The sequence below is a fragment of the Eutrema salsugineum genome, unplaced genomic scaffold (genome assembly GCF_000478725.1).
Source record: "Eutrema salsugineum unplaced genomic scaffold, Eutsalg1_0 scaffold_2, whole genome shotgun sequence".
In the NCBI taxonomy this organism is placed as follows: Eukaryota; Viridiplantae; Streptophyta; class Magnoliopsida; order Brassicales; family Brassicaceae; genus Eutrema; species Eutrema salsugineum.
In genome coordinates, this window is record NW_006256829.1 from 15,836,646 (window position 1) to 15,853,900 (window position 17,255).

General features: G+C 35.7%; 2 protein-coding genes across 2 annotated transcripts; both read left to right on the top strand.

Moving 5' to 3' along the window:
* Window positions 1–13,845: 13,845 nt before the first annotated feature.
* On the top strand, window positions 13,846–14,117 carry LOC112086581. Its single transcript, XM_024155551.1, is given in 2 exon segments — window positions 13,846–13,941; window positions 13,944–14,117. Coding segments are annotated over 2 exon segments (270 nt in total).
* On the top strand, window positions 14,022–15,724 carry LOC18018940. The gene has a single exon (XM_006402063.2). The coding sequence runs from the start codon at window positions 14,157–14,159 to the stop codon at window positions 14,994–14,996; it is 840 nt and encodes a 279-aa protein (XP_006402126.1). The 5' UTR covers window positions 14,022–14,156; the 3' UTR covers window positions 14,997–15,724.
* The last annotated feature ends 1,531 nt before the right edge of the window (window positions 15,725–17,255 follow it).

The window sequence follows — 17,255 nt, forward strand, 5'->3', positions numbered from 1 at the left end:
TTTTCAGGTAATTTGGGATAAAGAGGCACAAAATGGAACAAAAGGACTCTTTTGAATAAATGTAAACCGTCAGAACTCTCATGGAGAGACGAAGACCTTCTCACCGTCTGATCACCCTCAAAATTGGACAACTTATAGAAGAATCAACCAGCTTTCAAATGCACTTGGTTTGGAGACATTCCAACGGTTGGATCTCAAGATATTCCATTAGCCTCGGAGCCACGCGGAGTCGGCCAGCAACTCACGCGACCGCGACCAACAAGCTATTTGCCGCGGTCAGAAGCTTCCCGACCGCAGCCAACAAGCCAATTGCCGCGGTCACAACACTCCTGACCGCGGCATTCAACCTCCGACTTAAAGCCCACTTATCTGAAGCCCAAAGTCATTCCCAGCCTCAATTCCGGAACCCTAGAGACCATGGAGTATTGGAGACTATAAATACATGTCATTTAGGTCGTTTTTAGGGAGAAATTTTCATACTTTACAGAAACCCTTTTCCTTTAGCCGTTTTTATGAGATTTTTGTAGAAGATTGTTCAAGTCCGAGTTCTTCAATAGAGAAGCTTTCTTTATCTCTTTTCTTTACTGTTTTTCATTACTTTTATTAAAACCAATGATGATGTCGAACTCAGCCATGTCTGAGTAGATCCCGAGTTGGGCTTAGGGTTCCCGAAAGGGGCTCTCATAATCGATTAAGACATCTAGGTTTATAGATCTGGGGTTTCGACCTGTTCTCTGTTTATTCTTGTTCTTATTGCATGTATGCTTGATTGATCACCTAGTATCTGATCTAGATAGTTAGTGTTGCGAAAGTTTTCATTAAGTATCAGCCCTAGAATGAAAGAGGCGATTTTTCCGTAGGAGTGGAAACCTACCTGCGGCGAGATCGTGAGTATTGACGAGTCTTGTGCAGCTCTTGCGTTCTCTCCCTTCCAGGGCCAGAGTGGAAACCTACTGGTCAGGGTTGCGAGAAACAGTTGTATGATCACGACAGTGACGTAGTCATACCGCCGTACTCTAGCTCTAGAACCCATATATTATTATCCGTCAATCCCAATCTATCTACACTAATGTTAAAACCGATTATGATCCCTTAGAGTTCCCAAAAGCTCAGCGTTTTTAGCCATAGTTTACAATTCCATCGATTTTTACTTGCTTTCTTAGACCTGCATTTCAATTTCCTTAGTTCATTATTTACTTGCTTTATTTACCTTTCATGCGATATTTTACTTGCCTTATTTTTGTTTAGTTCGATATTTTACTTATTCCATTTGCATTTCATTCGATTTTCTTTACCTGCTTTTTAGGATAGATTTATTTGCTTTCTTTTGTTTTAGTTAAATTAGCAAGAAAAACAACCAACCTTTAAAACCAATTTAGTCTAGACATAAAGTTAAAAACCGTAGAAGAATACCAGGCACACAAATCTCTGTGGATTCGATCCCTAAATACTACAACTGATTAGCTGTGCACTTGCGGCTTTCATTTGTTTTGTTAAGGGTAAAACTTGTTCCCTCACGTAGTTGACACGAGCACGCATCAGGTGGCTCAAAATCTCATTACAGGAGCACACCCATTTAGGACTGCTAAACAATGTATTTATAGGTCCTAAGGTCTTCCAGATCTCATTTAGGGATTCTCTGAAGAGAAATGGCGATGTGGGCTTTGATGTTGGGCCTTGTGGCTCGTCCTAAGGTCCACCCGGGATGAGAGTCTTCCAGGGCAGGTAAAACATGTGTTTCCCGCGGGTGAGAGTCTTCCAGGACAGGTGAACTGGGTCAACTTGTTCTCCATGTATCTTTTGATTGCACCGTTGGATCTTTGTGATGTAAAGTGCTATGGAAATCTGGTTGTCTCCTCTTTATTGTCTCCAAACTTTAGCTGGATCAGACGGTGGGAATGCCTCCATTTGTTACCAAACTTCCGACGGTCTGACTCTGAGCTAAAAAAGTGGGTTTTTTCCATTTTGTCATCATTTTCCCTAAGTTTCCTGAAAAGAGCCTTGAAACTACAAATACATGGAAATCATAATAAAATTTCTAAAACTGATTAAAACCTTTAAAAAAGCATTTGAAATCAATGGTGAAAAATGGTCAAAATCGGGTGTTATCAACTTCTCCAGGCTTAAGACTTTGTTTGTCATCAAACAAAACAAGATCAAATCTGAAAAAATATCATTCAACAAAAATGAGTGGGAACTCAAAAATATCAGCAACCATACTTCTAGACCTTAATCATGTACAATGCATCAATCAGATAAAGTCTAGAAAATTCTCACCAAAATACAAACATAACTAGTCTGTTAATCCGTCATGCAAAAATCCACACATTTAGAACTAACTTCCAGTCAACTAGCTCTTAACATTTATTAAAGGTTTCAGTGGTTCTCATCAAAAGGATATTAAACAAGGCATTCAAGGTTAGGTATCAAAAAGGCTTTTTAATGGTAAGGCTTGATGTGTTTAGGGTTACCTTTTTCTGGAGAGACAGAACATTATGCAAAACAGCAAGAGAGGATGAAAGTGTAAATGCCCCCACAGTTTCAGTCATATTCTTCTTGCTTTAAGATTTCTGATCTCCTTGCTTCAGGTTCTCCTTGTAGTTCCCCCAGACTTGGATTTTTGTCCAGGTTGTGAATCCATAACTCCTTAAGTCAATACCTATTGCCTTGGCTCAAGTGATTTCGGCTTCTAAGACTCTTTTAGCTTTTGGTTTCCTTTTTTTTTCTCTTTTTTTTTGTTTTTTTTTTGAAAGGGGAACTGCCTTTTGACTTGGAGTTTTAGGGAGCACGAATGAGCTTTTCTGAGGCATCATAAGATTTCTGGCACACTCCCTTCTGGTCTCTTTCAGTCTTTCTCTTGAGTGACTGAAAACTATGTTGTTCCTCCCTCTCCGGCGTTTTTGCACATATCTGTCAAATTAGACTTAAAAGAATGCAGGAGGTTAGAACATAAAGGTTTGGGTTAAGGGTGTGGTACCAGCTAAAGATGAACTGGCCATCTGGGACAACAAAGAATGGTAACAATAAGGTAAAGATGTCCTAGATGTATATCATGATGCCTTTTTTAAACCATTGATGAGAAAATTAGGTGTCAAGGTTAAGTCCAAGTAAAATGAGCTAGTTTATCTTTCATGAATAGAAGTCCCCTGGTGGGATTTCGTAGTGTAAGTACTCTAGCTACCGCCTAGTCTAGTACTAAACCTTGAAAGAGCTTTCATGAGTGATTGGTGTAGAAGCAAACAGGTTTATTATTATCATCGATTTTGTCATTATTCCCTCAAAATATATTTGACATTTGAAAACAATTTTTGAAACTCAAAAGACTTTTGAAAAGTTTGAAGAAAAATCGAAAAAATTTGAAAATTTTAAAGAAAATGCAGAATGCAAAGGGCTCATGCAAGAAAATGTGATTAGAAAAGTATGAAATCCTCCCCCAGACTTAAATCACACTGTCCCCAGTGTGAAATAAATCAGGCAATGATGAGAAATAGTGTATGTAAAAATTTAAAAAGATTAAGGAAAATAAAACTTACCTGGTGTTGGTGATGGATTGTGAGGTGGTTGTGGTGGTGATGCTTGATCAAACTTGGATGCTAGAGATCCAAAATGATAGATTCGGTCAAGGTGGTGGTGGAAGTGGCCAAGGGTGGAATGGAAGTGGCCAAGGGTCGGAGCATCGCAGCCGCGGTGGAACATGTGCTGGCCGCGGTTGAGAGCGTTGTGGCCGCAGTGGAAAGCTTTCTGGCCGCGGCTGAACCTCCTTTGGCTGCGTTCAGCTACTTTTCTTCTCTTTTTTTTTTCTTTCTTTTATGGCATACTAAGGCCTGTCTAATATAAAAGAAACAAAACTTTAATAGAAAAAGAAAACTAAACAGAAGCAAATAAGTACCTAAATGGGTTGCCTCCCATCAAGCGCTTTGCTTTATAGTCCTTAGCTAGACTTTGCAAAGAAAAAGACTTAGTTCAAATAGGATCTTGTCCTAAGACAAGTCCTTTTCAAAAACCTCCTGTTCTGTCTTGCAGGTTCTTCATCACTCCAGAGTTCTTCTGGTTCAAATTCATGGGTTTTATGCTCTCATCTTTTGCTCTTAAGTGGTGTAGCTTCATAGAAGATGTCCTTGTTAATATTGGCAAAAGAAATTCTTCTGTTGGGCCAATCCATGATGGCTCCAGCAGTTGCTAAGAAAGACCATCCAAGAATAACTGGATAAGAGTCATCTTTGGTCTTCACTATGTATAGATCGACAGGTGCAATGCAATCTCCAATCCTTAGAGGAATGTCTCGGGCTATCCCTCTTGGTGTTGCACTTGAATCATCTGCTTAACTAATCTTTGTCCTGGTGCTTGAGATGTGCTTAATGCCAAGTCTCAAAGCAGTTGCTTTAGACATCATGTTAATGCAAGCTCCAGAATCACAAATAATATTGAGGAATCTTTCACCTCTTATGTCACAAGAGATAAGAAATTGACATTTGTCTTGAACTTTGTGCAGAGTTCGAACTGGTCTTTCCTGTGGGTGGTCTGGCGCCTCAAATGCAGAATAAGAATCACAACAGAACTTGGCAGCATCGAATTTGATAATTGAATCTATGTATGGCATTTCAATCCTCTTAGGTGATTCATCCCCTAAACCTATTACATCTAGTTCTTCTTCTGTGATCTTCATGCATGGGATGTAAGATTCATGATCTTCTAGGTCTGCAAAGTCTTGGTGATGTGAGCTCAGGGAGGGATGGAGGTCTCCTTTGGATGGGGAAGTCGCACCCGCGGCCAAGTCTCCTCCTGCCGCGGGTGAAGCTCTCGCGGCCGCGGTGAGGATGGGCCTGGCCGCGGCTGAAGTCCTCGCGGCCGCGGTGGGAAATTCCGGAGGTTGCTCATCTGCTTCTCCTTCTTGCTCTTCCAGGATGTCTTCAGGGTTATCCTGGGTGTCCATTGTGGGATCTCCTGTATCAGAATTGGTTGATCCTCCTTCTTTTTGCTGACCATGAACAAGAGAATCCTTCCTATGATTCTCAAAGATCTTCCTCACAACAAGGTTTGTGTCTCCTTGGCACTTAGAGAGATGCTTGATGTCAGAACTGGTTTCCATGCTCTTGTGCTCAAGCTTTCTTAGGCAAAATTCAATCTCTTGAATTTCACCATCTGTCCTTCCTCTGTACCATGAAGCGATTTCATTAGCCTCCTTGATCTCTAGCTTGGTAGCCTTGGGATCGATGGATCCTTGAAGGATATCATACTTCTGTCTTGGCTGTTCTTCCTCGAAAGCATCTATCTTCCTCTTTAAGGCAGCAATATCTTGCGAATGCAGATCTTCTAGCGATTTCACATGGTGAGTGAGGTCATCGATCCTCTTGTACAAGGTAGCTCCCGTAACAACTTGGAAATCAAGGTATTGATTCAGCATAGCCCCTAATCGATTCAGTTGGAGCTTAAATCGATCAGCCTCAGCGTTTTGGTGCAAAATCTGATGAGGAAGAGGATGAGATGGTCGACGGTTCACCAGGTGTGGCGAATAAGGCTCATCTCGGTGGTGTGGAGATCGCGAGTCTCCATGGTGGTGGTTCGGATTAGGGTTCCGAAGATGATGATCAAAATCACGCCTGGAGGGTGATTTACATGCGCAGGGAGCTTTACACATGTCGCAGGACCTTCGCTCGGGGTTAGGGTTTCTTTTTGAATGATCCATGCTTCAAAGGTTTCTGAAACTAGGGCAAACAGAAGAAAGAATAAGCAGAGAAAGAAAAAGTTAGGGTGTTTATGAATTTGGTTTACTTCCTATGTTGCTTTGGCAGAAACTCGACACATATATAGTCTTTTGCGGGAACCTCCAGAGACTAAAATCCTCCCCGGCAACGGCGCCAAAAACTTGATGGACTTGCGAGTCTAGGGTTGTTTTTTAACAAGCCCGTTGGTCTTCCAAAAGTTTTAAATTTAGAAAACCCTAGTGTCTGCAACTGCACAGATGTACGTTGTAGGACTTAGGGTGTCGATCCACAAGGAGGATGTCTAATCTGCGAGGAACAACAAACTGGGAAGTAAGCAAAGTCATAAGCCAATAAAAGTTTTGGGGTTTTTGGTTAAGATCTTAAACTAAACCTAATCTAATATTCACAAAAAAATAAGATGCAATGCAAGATGAATTGTTAAAAGAACATCTAAAGCATATCGACTCAAACTAAAGACTCTTAAACTCATAGGTGGCAATTTAGACTTCTCCGATTTACTCTAATTGATGTATGATGGCATTTCCAATTAGCTTCCGGGCGATTTATCTTAATCTGTTTCTGGGAATCTGCATGAAACTAGAATAGACATATGTATGATTAACCAACTGTCGTCACCTTAATCAACTAATCTCTTAGATCTAGCAATTAACTCTCGCTCTCATGCTAAACTTAATATCATGCATTAGACATTGAATTCGTCTGCTCACATCTTCTCTTAGGTAGCTTTCGACTCCTATAGCGACTATGTTCTTCTGAAGCTAGGTACGGATGATCTGATACAGCACTGTCGTGGCTCTGATCGATCCTAGGCTCAGAGAATAGTTCATGAATCTACTCTCATGCTTTATGAACAACTTAGAAGAGATGAGATCCAGAATATGGTCTAGAACAATAGAAATCCTAATCGATATATATGCTTTTCAATATTTTCAAACAACTTGACTCTCTGGGACTAATCTACATGATGCAATGAATGATGAAAGACATAGAAAATGCAAAAGAATGAAACAGAAAAGTTAATAAGATAAAAAGGAGAAAGAACAATGGATCTGGGGAAGAATCCCCATCTCCATCGCCTAACCCTAGAAAAACAGAGTTTGGTGGCTCAAAATCTCATTACAGGAGCACACCCATTTAGGACTGCTAAACAATGTATTTATAGGTCCTAAGGTCTTCCAGGTCTCATTTAGGGCTTCTCTGAAGAGAAATGGCGATGTGGGCTTTGATGTTGGGCCTTGTGGCTCGTCCTAAGGTCCACCCGGGATGAGAGTCTTCCAGGACAGGTAAAACATGTGTTTCCCGCGGGTGAAAGTCTTCCAGGACTGGTGAACTGGGTCAACTTGTTCTCCATGTATCTTTTGATTGCACCGTTGGATCTTTGTGATGTAATGTGCTATGAAAATCTGGTTGTCTCCTCTTGATTCTCTCCAAATTTGAGCTGGATCAGACGGTAGGAAGGCCTCCATTGGTTACCAAACTTCCGACGGTCTGACTCTGAGCTAAAAATGTGGATTTCTTCTATTTTGCCATCATTTTCTCTAAGTTTCCTAAAGAAAACCTTGAAACTAGAAATACATGGAAATCATAATAAAAGTTTATAAAACTGATTAAAACATTTGAAAAAGCATTTAAAATCAATGGTAAAAAGTGATTAAAATTGGGTGTTATCATGCTCGAACCTCATTTATAAAAGAGTTGGCATAAACATTTAAAGAACAAGGAATACATGAGTTAAGCTAAAATTTTCAAAAAAAATCTCTGAGGAAAAAAAAAATCTATTTCCAAAGTAAACGCTGGCCAGTTGACCTGATTCTCAATCATATCCAAAACAGGTTAGTCCGGTTTTATAACTCTGTTTTCTAATAATTAGTTAGACATTTTATAAGATTTATAAAATATCAAAATAATTAAAAATAATTGCCTGCAAAAAAAATAGATAATAGATTTGATTGATAAAGATTGTAGTTGTAAACTTTTATTTCGAATTATCTATAAAAAATTAATTGTAAAATAATGGTTGTGACAAAAAAAAATATATATCCACTAAAAATTATGCGGATAGCCATAAAATATTCATGGATACTCTATAACTAATTTCAATTAAGCATTAGCCATAGAGTACATATTAGCCATTTTTTTCTTCTTTCCCTTTCCCTTTCCATTTCCATTTCCATTCCACTCCTCCTCTCATTTTTTTTCTTCTCCTACTTCCTCTCCTTCACTTCTTTTCTTAATCTCTTTCTTAATTAGATCTGAACCACCATCATCGAAGATCCACTGTCATTCTTTTGTGGAAAATCTTTAACTATCAAATTTCTCCCTTCAATTGAATTTTGGTTTTATTTTTGTGTATACATATATATATATATATATATATATATATTTAGGATTTGATTATAACTTTTAAAGCCCCTACAGTTTTTCTATGTCAAATTACAAATTAGGTGTAGTACCTTTTTTGTTATACTATTCAGATTTATACCAAAAAATTGATTACATACTACTACTTGCTAAATAACTTTCTCATATAAGCACCCTTTAATATACCATTAATGGAACCAATCACCATACAAAAATAGTTTATAGCGGATGAAATATATAACCAGGCCGATTTTACATTTACATGCGAATACACATCTAGTCTCTATTTTCATGTTTAATTTTTTAAATAAGATTTAACTTTGTCCAACAATTTATTTCATCACAATAACAAAATTTTGTTGGTCAAATTATTCAGCTACATAATAGAACAAAGTACATAACTAGATCTATAAAAAATGTAGCTACAGAAACTGTGCCGGTATTTCTATCTAAGACATCATGTTAAACCCATGTTTGCTTTTCTCTTAACAAACACAAAGTTAAAAAATTTGAAAAATCGACTGAGAAAGTTTTAGAGTATCGCTAACATATATTATGATTGGGAGGTTTTTCCATTTGCTAAGACTTGAATTACTTTTTATATTTTGGAGTAACTGCTAGTGATATTGAATCTCCACATAAGGTTAAACCATAGAAACCTGGTCTTTTCATTTGTGTTACTGCCATTTTTAGGGCCTCTGCCTTTAGTTTTAGAGGATTGACCATATAGCAACAATGAATGATGAACTTTTGAATTTTTTTTTTAACTTCTTTACCTTGTAAGGAACCAGAGCCGGTCCTGGGTAGAAGCTAATTAAACATAGGCTTCAGGGCCTGAGAAGGGTTATTAACTTTAGGGGCCAAATTTTGCAGGAAAAATCTTTTAGTGTAGTTGGTATGTATCGAATCTATAGTATCCAATGTGCTAGGTTCGAATATTATGGCTGAAATTTTATATTGTATGTTTATTTTTTAAACTAATATTTATTGGGCCAAAAAAAATCATTTTCTTATGAGTCTGAAATTATCAGGACCGACTCTGTAGGGAACATCCAATGCATGTTAGAGTACCTCCAATGGTAGGATGAAGAAGAAGTTTTTAACAATAGATTAAATAAAAAAAATGAAAAAGTAAGAGAGAGATTATAAGAGAGGTTCTAAAAGTTCTTATATCAGAACCCCTTTCTCATGGAGTCCTACACATGTCCACTATTTATTGGTTTATTCTTTTAATTAAGACAAAAATTAAATCAAGTAATTAAATTATAATAAAATATTAATATTTTAATTTTAAGAACCACCTTTTGAAATTTTCACCATTGGAGGTGGTCTTAGTTTATATGACGTTATCCTTGAGACTTCTACCATAAACACAAACTTTAGCTTTTGAAATTGCATCACAAATAGTTTAAGCTAATTTTCCTTTTATGAAATTCATTTGTGCTCATAATCTATCCATAATCTATAGTCTATGAGAGATTGTTGAAATCATGGATTAACTATCTCATATTATTAAAGAGAAGGTCATTCTTTGCTTTCCATATTCTCCATCCTTAAAAGGAAAGAGAATTTATTCTCCTAAGATTTTCCATTGAGATTAACCAGACTTCCCACATTCTCCACTCGAAATGCTTGATTTTTGGTGGTGCAGTTACCCTCCAAATGGAATTATACAAAGATTAGAGCTGAGTATTTGCATATGATTTTGATTTCTTCTTAGTAAGCGTACTATCCATATTTCACAAAATAGTTGCTATCCCTAACGTATATTCATGAATCATGAGATATATATTAGTGTACCTGCTATTGCGGGTTTAAGAAGCTCAACTATAGGCACATTATCCTACCATCTGCAAAAAAAAAATCTCTGTTTCAAACCATAAGTTGGTTTCTAGAATCTTTAAAAACTTGACTCTTAATTCTGGATCAACATAATATTTAGTTCTCTCAGATGGGTTTAGGATGAAACGTGTGGAACTAGTTATCTTTCATAGTTGAATATGATTACCATTTTCTACAATCCACTTCACCCCTTAGAGAATAAGAAGAGCATATTAGATTAAAAATTTGGGCTAAAATTTTATTTCCAAAATCCTCTTATTGGATATAGTATTTGTAAAAATTATTTAAAATTTAAAGTTATTAGATTAGTCATTTATACAAATTTTTAATATTTTCGCCTTGCTGTAAAATTGAGATTTCACCAATTAAATATATGACTTGGAATTGCTTGAATATATCCACATGAAAAAACTGATATGCATGGTTTGTATGATTTTGTTTGTTGTTTTGTATACGATTCTCTATAAATTTGAGTTACACTTTTATTTTCTTTACATGATCTGAGTAATGTGTATTAATTAAAGAGTAAATTGTTGAATAATCAAAATCTGAGGTGAATTTTCAGAAGTAACCAAAAACACATAAAAAACTATCGGCACTATTAATGAGGTTATCAGCAAATACCGACTTGTCCCTTCAAAATTCTCTGCCACATCGGCATGCTTTAACTGACTGTGTAAGGTGGCTTAGGTTTAGATAAAGTAGAAAAAATAACACAAAAATCTAGTGGCAGATGATATCAGCCACATAAATGTTCCCTGTCCAGAGAAGCATTAAATGTTAGGATATGGAAAAGATTGCTTTGACAATTGAGCTTATATTCCAAATATAACTTTTATATACATTATAATAACAAATTACATATTTTATTATAAAATAATAATTACTATATCATATATAAACATATAAATTTACATATAACATTATGTTTTGTACGATAAAGATAATGTTAAATTGATAACATTAATGAATTATATAGATGGGTAAAGATGTAATTGATATACTTAGAATGTTAGATATAAATTTACGTCTTACATTATAATTTATTAGGTAAAAAATATGTTAGATTGATAACAATAATAAATTATATAGATTGTTAAAGGTGTTCTTTTTTTTAGTTAGTGTGCTACAAAGAAATATAACATTCTATTAGATATGTTAGCAGTCTGATAATAAATTTATATGAGTAATTCAGAGATACACATTATTAGATAGGGGAAAAAGCCAAAAAACACTCAACTCACAATATTCAGCCAAAAAGACTACCAAATACTCGGTGGACAAAATAAACTTTTAACTTTCGTTGAATAATCCGTTTATACCAAGCTGTTTAGACCCAACGTTCGATATGACTAAAATGCCTTAATAAATAAAATGTTGAGGTTTTTTAATGAATAAAAAGTTTAAAATTATTTTGGTAAATAAAAAATTAGAGATTTTTTGGTTTTTGACCAAAAAAATTATTTTTTACAAATTTTAGATTAATGTACTAGAAAATAATATGGTAAATTTCAAAATTAGAAAATATATTTCATTAGTTACTGGTTTGAAAAATAAAACCCCTGTTTTATTTATCACCTAAAATATTTTGAACATAGCATAAAATGAAATTAAAAATTTTAAAATAAATTCAATTTCTAATAAGGTAATCAAAATATAAATTTTTATTCACAATTATTTTGAAAATAACTACTAAAATTTGTATTATTTATTAATTATTTTATAATATAATGCAAATGTTACTAAATTTTATAGCTATTTACATTAAAATATGAATTTGTTTTCACGATTTTACCGATAAATAATTTATTATATTCATGTTATTTTTCGTACTTTTTGATTTTATTATTAAATATTTAAAAATTTTAAAAAATTGTTTTTTAATTTAAGAATTTCATTTAAAATGAATTTTTGATTAACTATTATTGTGATATATAACTTTTCAATGAAAAAATGAATCTATAATTTTTCAATGAAAAAATGAATCTATAATTTTTTGAGCTTTGATATATTATTTTCACTATTTCAATCTATTTAAAAAAAGTTAATTTTTTGGTAAAAAAATTTCAATATTTTATTTTGAAAAAATGTCCAACTTTTATTGAACGAGCCATTATAGTCATATTGTTAGTCAACTATAACTATTGACTAACGTGGGAGATTAAAATGTTTTGGTCAAAAAAAGTTGAGGATTAAGAGGATTACTCAACGAAAATTGAAGATTTATTTTATCTATCGAGCAGTTGGTGGTATTTTTGGCTGAAAATTATGAGTTGAGGGTTTTTTTTTAGCATCAATCTAATAGGATCATCGGTTGCTCTAGCATTTTGAATACAGAGACGGTTTTCCTCACAAAGAAAGCAAGAAAAAAACTTTGATCAACGATGGAGAAGTCAGGATAACTATACAAGTAACTACACATGTGTGAAACAAACTAATGTTAATTTTTGATAGAGAGTTCAGATCGGAGTTAGAATTTTCACCAACTTTGGTCATATACTATAGAATTCAGATCTGGTTTTTTCATAGGCAGATCAGTTGATGGCTTTTGATATTATTGAAAAAAAATTGTTTTCGAGAAGACGATTTCGAAAATAAAGGTGAAGAAATTAAAAAAGAGACATAAAAAATAGAGAGAGAAAGGCGAGAGGAGGGAGAAATAGAGAAAGAGAAAAAGAAATAATATGCATGTGTTAATGTGTATAGGTAGAGTTATACGTTAGTATGGATCCTTCGAGATTAAAAATAAAAAATAAACAATATCTAAAATAATGAATGATCATATCTGCAAATAAGAGTGTTGATATAGTTATTCTATGTAATTTTTTTAATTAAATTTTAAATTTCAGTTTTTTAAAGTTTTCAAATATTTTGAAATTTTTTTCAGTTATTTTAAAATTTGTGACCATCATCATTTTGGAAAATTTACTCAAATCTCAAATCCCTTTCAAAGTTCTTTAAATTTAATATATATCCAAATTCATTACCATCTAAGATGCTTCTTCAAGCATGACTGAATCTCTATTTAATTTTTGCTCTCAATAGATTTGATTTTGAAAATACTTTGTCTTATAAATTTTTTATCACAGATAAATTTGGATTTTGAAGAGTTCTCAAGCTTTATTTTGCTTAAAGCAATGTTACAAACTTTAAAATCTCTAATTCCTAGAACTCCATATTCTATTCCACCAAATATCTGAAATAATAAGATAAAGTATCCAGCGGTTTATTTTTTGTGACAGTCCGGAAATTGAAGATTCGTCTGATATTTCAATGTCTGAAATTATAGTAAATTATTTCTCTTACACCAATTATAGGCATGCTAAAAGTATCCTTATTTTTGGAAACCGCCACATCCAAAGGAGATTCGTGTCACCACCTCCCCCTCCACGTGGCACAATCTTCCCAATTCTACATTCTAATAATAGAACACAAACATTAAAAACAAATAAAAATAAAATATCTCAAAATTTTCGAACGTACAAATGAGCAAACCAGATTGGGCCATGTGTCTCATCACCTCGAATCACAACATTCGCGTTAGGTTAACACGTACACTTGAAAGTCGCAGCCTTAGAGCATCTTTAACGCGGTCTTCAGATCATTTTTAGCAGAGACTTATTAATTTTTAAATCATGCAGCGTCTCTTATTTGGTCGAGACGTCTCATAAGACGTTTTCACTGGTTTCTTCCGACACGTGGTTTGATTGCATTCGTTAAAAAATAGAGAGATAGTTTTGTTTGTTTTCTACCTCAATCGATTTTTTGTTTTTTTTGAAAATCCATGTGGGTCTCTCCATTGCACACCTATAACACCAAAGTTTCTAGAATAAGTTTTTAATCTCATTTTTTGCTCAGAAACTAATTTAATAATGATCTGAAGACCTCCATGGTCTCTCCCATTGAGGTTGCTCTTATGTGTCTCTTAACTTTAAACGCACCGCACAATATAGCAACTCCTCGCTCTGCAATTGGTCGAAACGCCCCTCGTACCATGAGTCTCACAGTGGGACCCAAAATTTCAACCGCAAAACGCCACGTCTCTCTTCTTTCGTCCAATCACAACGTTGAGCTGTTCACCGTCTGGTCTCGCACGTGGTGGGTTCTCCCAAACGTGTCGACGTAACAGTTTCTTCTTTATATTCTTACCGTCACGCTTCGTTAACATTCATCTTCTCCGTTTGTTAAGCAAAGCAAAATTTGCAGAAGAGAACTTAAGAGTTAAATATGAATTCTTGGGGAGGTTGCTGTATTGCGAGATACGGTGGTGGTGGTGGATATGATATGACGAAAGTGGATCGGATTATGCTCCGGTATCGTCCGATTGCTCCGAGACCAGATTCCGGTGGATCTTCTTCGCCGCCGGTGGAATCTGTTTCATCGAAATCACGTAGAGGTGGTAAGAGAAAATACTCAAAAGAGAACAGTACCAGCAGCGACGGATCTGTTAACAGTAACGGCAACAGCAAATGGTGTAATCGACGGAGAAACGAATCTGAGATTGTGACGCTAGCTCTTCTTCCAGAGACTCCAGAGAGGAAGAAATCGTCTAGGGCTTTGGCATCGGTGCCGGAGATAGACCCGGCGGCTTCGCTGTGGCTGAGTTTCGGAGATAACGGACGTTATCAGACGGCGATGAAAAATTCAGATCTGATGACGGCGAAAACGGAAACTGTTGTGTCATCGTTGTTGACGGTGGAATGCGTAACGGAGGGAGAGTATGAGTTAGCGTGTACGGACGAGGAGAGGAAGATGAATCTGGAGAGAGACACGTGTCCTGGTTTTATATCGGACGGTTCAGGGAGAGTCATTTGGACGAATGGTTCGTTTAGAGAATTGGTGATTGGGAAAGACGAAAAGTGTTGTAGTAAGATGAGTGTGTGGCTTGTGATGAAGGAGAAGCCTTTGCTAACGCAACGGACGTTCACATGTAGAATGAGACTGCAGTACAGGTGTCGTAATAATGAAGTGAGTTCGATTACTTCGCCGTGTGATGTTTGGAGGATGAATGACGGTGGCTTTGCGTGGCGGCTTGATGTTAACGCTGCACTCTGTCTTGGACGGTGAGATTTTGGCCGTTAGATGTAACCCGGGATCGAATAGCTACCGTTAGATTGACTTGATGAGGAGAAAAGGCTTACTCACCTTGAGCCATGCAGTTCGAGATCTTTGATCTTCACTTAGAACTTTGGAGTGTACATATTTGCAAGTTTTGTTAGCTTTACATTTTGATTTTATTTTCTGTTTTTTGGAGGTTTTTTTTTCTTTTCTTTTTTCATGTCTGTTTGTACAAATTAGTTGGTACTCCATTTAGAGGTGTCTTTTATTTCTTTTTGGTGAATGGTGAGTAAGGTTGGAAAGAATAAGTTGTTTATCAATATTGTAAACTCAGAATTCAGAAAATGGTTATAAATTTTTAACATTTAGACCAAAAAATGTTTTTAATTCATGCATAAATTAATGGTAAAATAAGTTCTAGAATTGAGATTATCTCAATCGTATTAAACCTGAAAAAAATTATGGTGGGAGTGAGATTGAATTGTCTTTTCACTCACATTTAATTATTCGTAGAAAAAACTTTTGATAATTTCGGCACTCAAATACTCAATCATGTCCAAGATTTGAAGAATCGACAATCTGATGGTAGTCAAGTAGATGAAGTTCGAGGACAGCTTCAAGGAGAGAATCCATTTATTCTTCGCCTATGGATTGAGTTTGATTACTTTGCCTTTTTGACGTTTAACAATGAACGATGGTGGCTTTGCATGGCGGATTGATGTTAACGCTACACTTGTATTAAACAGTGAGTTTTAGCCGTTGGATTACCTATTCCAGGCTCAAATATTCACCGTTAGATTGACATGATGAAGAGAGAAGCCTTTTTTTGTCAATGTATTCGATTCCACTGTAAAACAATTACATAGACCATTTGAATTGATTACATGATTTTGTTAAGAACATCTAGCCTGTTTTGCCAACCGGTCTACAATATTAACATAGCGTCTAATCTTTTTTAAAGTGATACCATTTCCATTTGCTACCCTTCGTATATCATGTAAAGCCATTGCATAGTGATGATGTCTCATTTCCTTTGGTTCCACTAAAACTTGGCCATTCTGAAGAGGGCCATATATAGCATTTGAATCCCCGCAGAACTTGACATTCCAATAACCAAAGTCTTCCCAGATCAGTGACTGCAATGCGTAGAGCCTCAGCTTCTGCTTCTTGCGGTGATTGGATTGGTGGAATAGCACCTGATCCCTCAAGGGTCGTCCAACTGCTTGTGCCTTGGAGATCTAGGAAGCATCTGTGAAGCGACATAATTGTCGCTATTCTTGAATGGTTTGTCGTCATGTGCTGTGCACAGAATGATTCTGATTGTTTCGATCCATGATCAGATCATTCTTGTTGCACTCAACCGCTTCCTGCCAAAGCTTTAAGATCGTGAATAGCTAATCCTCCTTGATTTTTCGGATCCATGATCTTGTCCCACGCAAACCAGTTCCTATGGCTTTTATCCTGCTGAGTAGTCCAAAAGAATTTCCTCATAGTTGTCTCCATTTGCCTAAGAATCTTCTTAAGAAGCACAAAACAACTCATAGAATAAATAGACAAGGCTGTAATAACAGATTTCAGTAAAACCTCTTTCCCAGCAGAAGAAAGTGATGCTGCTAGGGTTAAGGGATCACAGATCAAGTTTTAAATTTATAAACTTTAGTTTCCTACAAGTGTACAACTGTGCGGAGTAATACTTATGGTATCGATCCAGAGGGAGGTTATCTAATATAAAAAAACTTCAAATTAAGATTAGTAAACGAATTAATAAACTCATGAGATTTTTATAGGTTTTTTGGTGTCATGAAAAAGAAAAAGTAAACTAAAATAAAGAAACTTGCTAGACGTAATCGATATAATCTTAAAACTAAAAGAATAATTGGACTGGCAAAGATATCTCAAAGGATGCTCGATTCATGCTAGGGTTCTAAAGCTTATATAGGGCGATTTAGACTACTCTTGAATGTCCTAATCGATATCTAAGTATCTTCTAATTAGCCTACAAGTAGTATGTTGATGCGAGCTAGGGTTGGTGTCGTGCATTGTAGTACTTAGAGTGTCGATCCACAAGGATAGTTGTCTTTCCTGAAAAAAACTTCAAACTGGATTAGTAATCGAAGGCAAAGACCAATGGGGTTTTTGTGGGGTTTGTGTGTCACTGAAAACGCAAAATAAAACAAGACTAAGACTCCACTAAAACAAATGTTGGGCTGACAGGGTTATCTTAGGGGATATTCGATTCATGCTAGGGTTCTAAAGCTCATAGGGGTC

Excerpts from the sequence above, each read along its gene's own strand:
- LOC18018940 (XM_006402063.2), top strand. The coding sequence starts at position 14,157 with ATGAATTCTTGGGGAGGTTGCTGTATTGCGAGATACGGTGGTGGTGGT.